This window comes from Nyctereutes procyonoides, unplaced genomic scaffold (genome assembly GCF_905146905.1).
Source record: "Nyctereutes procyonoides isolate TBG_1078 unplaced genomic scaffold, NYPRO_anot_genome, whole genome shotgun sequence".
In the NCBI taxonomy this organism is placed as follows: Eukaryota; Metazoa; Chordata; class Mammalia; order Carnivora; family Canidae; genus Nyctereutes; species Nyctereutes procyonoides.
The window spans coordinates 20,632,604-20,642,249 of NW_026575052.1; the positions used below are offsets into that span (position 1 = coordinate 20,632,604).

Sequence of the window (9,646 nt, forward strand, 5' to 3'; positions counted from 1 at the left end):
AGGTCTTCTGTGCGCCTTCCCCAGCTCCTCCAGGCAAAATGAGAAATACTTTCCTCAGGACTCCCAGAACACTTCGTTCATACCTCTGCTAGAACTTACCAGGCCATGAAGTTTGTCTATCCTTTCACATCTGACTCTCCAACTCAACTCTGAGATCCTCCCATAGGGCAGGAACTGTATTCTATTAGCCTTCATCATTTGAGTCTAGAACACAGTCTGGCATACAAGACGTGTCTGGTAAACAATTGCTGAATAAATTAACGAATAAGTAGCCTTTCCATCAGAGGAGCAACACTACTCTCATGTGTTTAGAGTCCTTCTTTCTGGAGGGGCACTGGCTGCCTCATTTGGAAGAGCACTGATACCTGATCTTGGGGTCATGGGCTCGAGCCCTACACTGGGTGTAGAGATTACTAAAAAAATAAACTTTAGGGGTGCCTGGCTGGCTCAGTTGGTACAGCATGTTACTCTCGATCTTGGGGATATGAGTTCAAGCCCCATGCTGGGTGTAGAGATTACTAAAAAACAATAAACTTAAAACATACATACACACAAAACAAAAAGATGACCTCAGAGGAAAACCAGAATGGGAGGATTTTCTGTCATGAGACCCTAGATGTGGAAGATGTCTACCAAACAAATCGATGAATTGTTTTGACAGAATTTTTGTTTTGCTTAATTACAGTCATTCATTTCCTCTCTCTAGTTACGAGCTATCTCATCCTCTATGCCTCAGTTAGCTCAGCAATACGAGATACTAACAGTACTTATCCCATAGAGCTGTCTGTAAGACGTAAGACAGTAAATGTACTGGCATACAGTACACATTCAAATGTTAGTTTTATGAGTATGGATCCCCCTTGGGATTTGTGTAGTGCTTTAATAAGATAGGTGCATATTAGGATTTATTGTATGTTAATAGTTTAAAATTTTCATTAAAAGTTTTATTTAACCTCAGCTTTATAAATAATATGCTGTAGGTTAATGCTTATGATTTAAAATTTAAAAAACATCTCTCATTTTATCCTGATAAGATCTCTAGCAAAGGAACTAGCCTAACCTCTGAGCATCTTAACCTAATGAAGCTGACTTGCAAAGCTGTTTAGAATCTGGGTGAGGATTATGTTATTCAGGAGTACAGGTCTGAGTTTCAATAAAGGAATTTAGAGCTCCAATCTGAGTTCTTTCACTGGAAAACCTTCTAGGTAGTTCTCCTTATATCCAGCCTCTGCTCTTCAATAGCTGTGGGATGCTGCTAACAGATTAACATTACTAAGGCTCAACTTTTATCATTCTTCCACTCAACAAAGTCTCTGATTGCTTAGGGCCGACGTATTCAAGTTCAAACTCCTTCCTCTGACACCTCACCTGCCGTTCAGGTCTCATCCTATACCCCCCCTTTCTTTATTCTATGCTTAAAAAGAAAACTCCTTTATGTCCCCTATACACACCCTCACACTCGTCCAGCTCCATGCTACCGTTCTCAGTCCTTTGCTGGCATGTGGTGTCCTAACCTCCGAATCTCTTTGCGGCACTGTGGCATTCTCTTCAGGCACCAGCTTCTAAATCAGTACGTAGGTGAAAACTGGGTCGTCAGATTACCTTTGAAAATCCCTGCAGTAGCCAATAAAGTACAATACTCATGGCTTTACACACAGGATCCTTTACGTTTAATCGTACAAGATGAAAAGAATGTATCTATATTACAAATATAGCTCAGAGTATGCAGCTCATCCCGCATTGCTTGAACATAAGGTGACATCACTATGTTCTGACTTCTAAAGACCAATTCAAACGCAGCCTCCTGAGCAAAGTCTTTTGTGATTCCCCCCCCCCAATCCCAGGCCCTCTCTGGAGCCTTGGAGCTAGAGCTCTGCCTCTCTTAAGGCCCTGATTTCAACTTTCCATGTACTACGCGAAGGGGTCAAGGGTGGTATCCATTCTAAAAACTCTTTTACACTAAAGACCTCTTGAAGGAAGGATTTAAGGCCTGGCACTGACTGTGTGACTTTGAGCAAGTTACTAACCTCTCTGAGCCTTAGTTTTCTTCATCTGTAAAAGAGAAGACAGTATGATCTGGCACTTCTATTTTGGATATATATTCAAAAGAACTGAAAGCAGGTTCTTGAAGAGATACTTATATACTCATGTTAACAGTAGCATTATATCTAACAGCCAAGAGGTAGAAGCAAACCAAATGCCTATTGATGGATGAATCGATAAACAAAATGTGCTTTATCCATACAACGCAATATTCATACCTTGCAGTATTATTCAGCCCTAGAAAGAGGGAAATTCTAACACGTGCCACAATACGGATGAACCTCCAGGTCAGTATGCTAAGTGAAACGCACCAGTCACAAAAAGACAAATACCATGTGATTCCACTTCTATGAGACACCTTGAGTACTCAACTGGTGAGAGACAGAAAACAGGTGGTTAACAGGAGTTAGAGGGGGTGTGTGTGTTGGGGGGGATGGGGAGTTGTTTAATGGGCACGAAAAAATTCTGGAAATTGGTACAACGATGTAAGTATACTTAACACTACTGAACTGGATGCAGTTAAGATGGTAAAGCTTACGCTGTGTATTTTACCACAATTAAAACAAAAAAAGAGATGATAATACCAGCTTCATACAATTCTGGTAAAGGGTAAGGGGAGATGGGCGGCCCCTGTGGCGCAGCGGTTTAGCGCCACCTGCAGCCCAAGGTGTGATCCTGGAGACCCGGGATCGAGTCCCATGTCAGGCTCCCTGCATGGAGCCCGCTTCTCCCTCTGCCTGTGTCTCTGCACCTCTCTCTCTCTCTCTGTGTCTCTCATAAATAAATAAATAAAATCTTTTAAAAAAAAAAAGGGTAAGGGGAGATAACATACAAAAAGCAGTCAACATAGAACCCCACATGTAATGTGTGTTCTGTGCAGTGTGTATGTAGTTTTTTTTTAGTAATTATGTGTATGTGTGTGTGTATGGTTGTTATTTCACTTAAAATGATTTTGTAAATACTTCTGTAATTTTTATAAATCATCAATGTTATTTATGTAATGGCCAACACAGAATTTTAGTTATTGCCCCTCAGTTTTATTTCACCATCCTCTCACACCTATATTACTAGACCAAATGATATGAACATTTTTTTTTAATTATGAGAGAGACACACACACACAGGCAGAGACACAGGCAGAGAGAGAGGCAGGCTCTATGCAGGAAGCCTGATGTGGGACTCGATTCCAGGACTCCAGGATCATGCCCTAGGCCAAAAGTAGGGACTAAACTGCTCAGCCACCCAGGCATCTCTCTTTTTTTTTTTTTATGAGCATTTTTAATCAGCTGTTATTTTATTTGTTATATGATGTGGAAATAACTTGAAAATGTATAAAGCTGGATCTTCAGGAGAGGGTGATGTTATACACAACAAGAATTATGCCAGTACACAAATTCTTTGCAAATCACTCGGCAATTTGAAGGCTCAGCAGAAAAAAAAGAGGCCAACACACTTCCATAGTGATATGGTCTAAATTATGGCCTGACTGAAACAAAGGGATATCGTACCTGTAATGCTCTGGTTGGTATTAAATGCTACCACTCTACATAGAGAAATGCCAGTTGATCCGATCTATTTGGCATATAAACAGGACCTTCCCTACTCAAGAGAAGAAAATCACTTAACTCACTTTTGAAAAATCATAGGGTTTTACATTTTATGTGTGCGTGCTTCCTCAGAACTTTATCTTCCGCAAGTACCAGATTCTTGATTTTTATTAGGGTACAAGGCCCCCACCCCTTTCCCCAAATAAGAGAATTTCCCAGCCTCCCTAGCAACTACGGTGGCCATGTGGCTAAGTAAGTTCTGGCTGATGAAATGTAAGCAGAAGTTACGTATGCATTCCAGAAAATGCTTTAAAAAGGAAAGGGCATGCTTTGTCTTTCCCTTGCATCTCCTTCCTCCTTCCTGCCACATGGAACTGACAGAAGCATCACCAGTGCCTCAGAACCACATAACCCCCAACCCCTCCCAGGTCCATGGGTGTCATACAGCTGATTCCCCCCAAGAGACCACAGGTAACTGCTGTTCCTAAAACTCCCTGGAGATCCAGAACATAGCTCAGAGAGGAGTGTCCTTCTGAAGTCTTTACCTAGACAACACTAACAAAAGAGTGCCCTCTCCCCATCCCCAGTCCGACCTGCAAAAAAGGGATGACCCAAATATCCTCTACAGAACCAAGGACACCCTAGATAATGTGCCCTGGTCCCTGGCCCTGAGTCATTGAGAAATGGGATCTTGGGCAAATCCACTTCACTTCTGTGAGTTTCCATTTTGCCTTTTATAAAATGGAAACTAACCTAACTGCCCTATTCTGCAGGGAGTTATGTCCAAATAAGATCACGAATGCAAAAGCTTCTTAATTTACAATGGAATCAAAATATAATGAAGGCTTATGACATTTAGGGTCATAGTCAAGAAAGAGCAGAATAACTGGAACAGTATGGGAGAATTCCAGGAACTTATCCTGAAGATATTCTTACAAAAGTATAAGAGATTTGTGTCCCTGAGGCTCACTGCAGCTTTATTTGTAACACTTAGATGTACTATTAAATAAAATATATCAATATAACCAAATACTATGTAGCTAATAAAAAAGATAAGGTAAGTGATAAAGAAATGAAGAACACCTGCATATAGCTGGTATTATGGTGCCAGAACTAAAATCACAAGCAGTTTAAAGAGGTGATCTCAACTTCCAGTTAGATGGGGTGGACAAAGTACAGAAGAGATGACTGGGATAAAAGACGCCCACACACCTGGGAAAAAAGAGGCAAGTGTAGGAGTGTGCAGATCACAGACGGCAAGCTACCTCCTCCATGCGGAAATGGGCCCCTAGGAGAAGGGTTTAAACCCCAGAAACCTGGAGCCGTCAGGAACCAGAGTCTCCAGATGGGACACAGATCAAGATGAGGAGAGATACTGGACTGAAGGCAGAGCCCTGCATGGGAAGACCTTCAGTCTCTTTCACCAGATGGCCCCCGAAACACAGTCAGGAAAAATCCTTATTCCAGGAGGGACTTTTTTCTCTGAAGAACAGACATTTGGGTGTCCTGCATCAAAATGATCAGGTCTCTGGTTAGTGACTCTACCACTGACAAACTGTCTAGATACAAAGTATTCCATCAGGCTTTTGTGCTGCACATTGAAATACAGGCATACCAGGAAGGCTCAATAAGTAACTAAGGGAAGCTGTTAACATAAAAGAGAAGACCAAGTAACTGAACAATGTGAGGGAAAATAGAGACAAAGCAAGAAGCAAAAGAGAAAAAAAAAAAAAAAAGTAAAAACCCATCAATTAGTAATTCCAGAGAAAAACAAGAACAGGGTGCTAATAAAACAAGGGCGATTAGAGAACAAGATGCTTTCAGAATTCTAGGAGACAGTAGTTTTCAATCTGGAATTCCATGCTGAGCCAAACCATCAATCTACCTGAGGACACCGTATGGGGGTAGAATGAAGATGTTCAATCATGTAAGGACTTACAAAAATCTACTTCCTATGAATGCTTTCTTAGGTAGTTCCTAGATTTAAGATTCCACCAGAACAAGGGAATAAATCAAGAAGACACAGTATCTAAGAAAGAGGGAAAGGAGGGTCCCAGAAGGCCTAGAGAACAACTAATCTAGACTGGAACAGGAAGGCATGGAGGGCTACAAGATGGATGTCCCAAGAAAAGGGGAACTGTTTGGTCACGTGAAAAACAGAAATCAGACGGGTTTTTCAAATCTGTCAGTTTGGGAAGAACTCACATAGGATAACCAAAGCAATGAAAGCAATTAACAAAGGATCAAGATCAGATGTGTACTTATGATACTTGTCACTAGTGAATAAGTAAATACCAAATACTGATTTACTCAACAGCTATGATATACCTCTACTGGGAGAATGGAGGAAGAGAAATTGGGGGCAGGAAGCAGTATTAGAATGCTCACCTTCTGTAACACATCAGTAAAACATGCAAACTGATAAATCAGGAAATACCAACATAATCCTACATTTTAAAAAGGAGACAAATATCCAAAGAGAAAACTAAAGGGTTTGGGAAGTAAAACTCTAGGCTGGGGCAGGAGACTGCTTTTGTGTTAAAAGCCTTGAAGTACTCCTGACTTTTAAAAACTATGTTCATGAACCACTTTATAAATAAAAAACAATTTAAAAAAAACAACTGGTCACCTCTAGAGAGAGAGAGACTGTATGAGGGACTAGGGTAAAGAAACTTCTTGCCCCCCCCCCCTTTTTGTTCATTTCTGTATTGCTTAAATTTCTTAACTCATATGTAGAGAGTGGCTTCTAGAACTTGGGAAAAGAAAACATTAGACAGCTGTATATTACATCACAGGCAATTAAAAACAGGCAGAAAATAACAGATTGAAGAAATTCTAAAGAGGCTCTAAGATTTAGCGATTTACGATGTGTTTAATCACATGGACTAGACACTGCTGTCATACATCAACACAAGAAAAATCATATAGCCAACTTATGGAAATCTATATTCAAGACACAGTAACTGATTCAGTAGTCACTCAGGGGCAGGTTAAATCTGGGAGGTGCAGAAGTCCAGGACAATTCCAGATCTGCATATGATCATCCGTCAAACTTAATCAGTATTATTTTGCCCAACATGTAAACCAAGACAGCGGCTCCTTTTTTCTTCCCTTTTTCTGTTAACTGCAAATGGTTAAGAGAATGCTTATTTTTATCATTTGGTGTCACATCCCTTAAAGGTCTCTGATCGAATTTTCTCTTCAACACACTGAAGCTTTAAGACCAAAGCTGAGGGATCCCTGGGTGGCTCAGCGGTTTAGTGCCGCCTTCCGCCCAGGGTGTGATCCTGGAGTCCCGGGATCGAGTCCCAAGTTCCGTGTCAGACTCCCTGCATGGAGCCTGCTTCTCCCTCTGCCTGTGTCTATGCCTCTCACTCTCACTCTCTCTCTCTCTCTGTGTCTCTCATGAATAAATAAAATCTTAAAAAAAAAAAAAAAAAAAGAGGGAGAGACCAAAGCTGAGTGACAGAGACCTACTCTTGTGGTAATCATTTTGCAATGTATACAGATGCTGAGTCACTCTGTTGCACATCTGAAACTAATATAGGTCAATTATAACTTAGTTTAAAAAAAAAAAAAAAAAGACCAAAGCGGCTCCTTTATTTATCATCTCAGAACAAAATCCCAAGGCCAGCAGATCCCCTTCACCTCTGAAGTGATGATTTTCTGAGAAAGCTCCAACACGGAGGCGTTTCTGAGGAGGACTCTGATCCTTCCTGGGCCAGACTACCTTCCCTGAGAGGAAGTGCTGTGGCAGGGCTCCTGAAAAACCAGGACGGAGCCGCTCACTCCCTCGCTGCGGGTGTAACTACGAGGACGATCGAATCGGAGTCGCTCAGACTCACGGGTGACTCCTGTTTCTGCGCTGCCCTGCTCGTCCTCCAGACAAGGCAGATTTTACCGGCGTCTTAAGCGTCTCGCTAGACACAAAGGGAACAAAGTTAGGGCGGCGGCGGCGGCGGCGGGAACTCCTGAAAAGCGGCGGCACCAAGCAAAGCTGAAGCAACGCCGACGACATTTACCTTCACTCGTCTCCGTTTCCTCCCCTTTTCTTCCCCAGGAACCTGCTTCTCTCCTTTCTTCCTCTTTTTCCGCTTTCTGTCCTTGTGTTTGTCATGGTCGTTCTTGTCTTCGAAGAGGCTGGAGTCGTGGCCCGAGCTGCCCGTGGAGAGCTCGGTGACTTCGTTCCCCCCCACTTTGAGGACCAGCTTCAGGGGCTTCTCTACGTACTCTTAAACAAAAGGAGAGAGCGTGGGGCGCGGGCGCGGGCGGGGGCGCGGGCGCCGCAGGGGGCGCCGCAGGGGGAGCGCCGCCGGGAGGCTCCGGGCGCGCAGCACCTGTTGACTGACGGACACTCGGCGAGTGGCGCCCGGAACGCGGCGGGCCTCGGGGGGCCGCCCCACGCCTCCCAGCCAGAGCCCCGCCGGGGGCCGGGCGCCGGGGCTCCGAACGCGCCCCCCCCCCCCGCCCCGCGGGCTGCGCGGCCTCCGGCGGGCCGCGCCCCCCTCGCCGCGGGTCCCGGCCTGCCCGTGCGAGGCGCCCCCCCCCCCCCCGCCCGCCCGCCCGCCCGGCCGGCCCGCCGCGGGAGCTCGAGGGCGGCCCCCACGGAGCGCGGCCCCCGCCCCCGCCGCGGCGCGCTCCTCACCCTCGTAGAGGTGTTTGTCCGACTTGTGCTTCTTGTGCTTCTTGCCCATGTCCGACCGGGCCCCGGTGCCCGCCCCCCGCGCCAGGCCCAGGCCGTGCGGCGCCGCTTCCGGTCCGGGCCAGGCGAGCGGAGGGCGGGAGCGGGGCCCGCGAGACCCCGCGCCGCGAGGCAGGGGGGCGGCGTGCGCCGGGCGGCGCGAGGCCCCTCACGAGAAGACGGCGCGCGAGACCCGGCCGGGGCCACAGAGCGGCGGCGGGGCTGCGAGCGGCCGGCGCGGAGGCGGGAGAGAGGGCCCGCGGCGCGCGCGGGGTGCTGCCGGCTGCGCGTGGCGGCCCCTGGCGGCCGGAGGTGGCGCTGCAGCCCGCGGGCCGGGGGCGGGGCCCACCGCTCCGACTCCCCCCCCCCCCCCCCCCCCCCCGGCCTCTCTGCCCTCCCCGCTTCACTCCTTTCTCGCTCCCTCTTCTCCCCTCTCTTCCTCCATTCCCTCTCTCATTCCCTCCCTCCCTTCTCTCCTTTTCTCTGTCTGTCGGTCTGATTGTCCATCTTTCCCTCCCCCTGTCTCTGTCTCATTGCCTGTCCCTCTGTTTCTGTCTGTCCCTCCCTTTCTCTTCCTGTCTCCTCTGTCTGTCTGTCTGTCCGTGTTTCCGTCTCTCCCTCCCTCCCTCCCTCCCTTCGTCTCCGTCCCCTTCTCTTTCCTCCCACCCTCCCTCCTTCCTCTCTCCTTCCCTCTTCTCTCTCTCTCTCCTTCCCTCCCTCTTCCTACCACTCTTCCTTTTCTTTCTCTCATTCTTGCCCCTTCCCTGACTCCTCGCTCCTATCCCTCTGCCCCTTGCTTCTGTCTTCTCTTTGACAATATTTATTGAACCCTGCGCTGGATGCCAGATCCAGCAAACCCAGCACGTTGGTGACTGAAGGATTCTAATCTTAAATACAAAACAAAACAAAAACCCCTTATGTGCCGGTATGAAAAGGCCTCCAAAACTGTAACTAAAACAACATAAAAAAATATGAAACTGAGTGTATTTGTTAAGATCCATATATGGAAATAAATGTTGACATCTGGGTGAAAAGGCTCTAGGGGAGCTGAAGTGGATTATTTTAGTTTTATGCTTCTCTCCATTGTTTGAAAAATTGTTCATGTGCATGTTAAATTTTTAAAAGGTTTTATTTATTTATGTATTTATTTAGAGAGAGCAGGAGAGGGGGAAGGGGCATAGGGAGAAAGAGAGAGACTTTAGAGCAGGCTCCATGCTGGGTGCGGAGCCCAACGAGGGGCTCCATCTCAGGACTCTGAGATTATGATCTGAGCCAAAATCAAGAGTCCAACACTTAACTGACTGAGCCACCCAGGCACCTCAATGTTAATTTTTTTTTAAATAAAAGGAGAGATACAATTTAGAAATTAACTTGA

At 46.1% G+C, this 9,646-nt stretch overlaps 1 protein-coding gene across 2 annotated transcripts in view; it reads right to left on the reverse strand.

Annotated features, from left to right (window-relative positions):
- BRD7 (bromodomain containing 7) overlaps positions 1-8,497 on the reverse strand; it is a 36,100-nt gene extending 27,603 nt beyond the window's left edge. For both annotated transcript variants that reach the window (XM_055331678.1, XM_055331677.1), the window contains exons 1-2: positions 8,236-8,497; positions 7,613-7,821 (exon numbers count right to left, since the gene is read on the reverse strand). In XM_055331678.1, coding sequence (XP_055187653.1) covers positions 7,613-7,821; positions 8,236-8,284 — 258 coding nt within the window. In that variant the 5' untranslated portion in view covers positions 8,285-8,497. The remainder of the gene's footprint in view (positions 1-7,612; positions 7,822-8,235) is intronic.
- Positions 8,498-9,646: the final 1,149 nt, after the last annotated feature.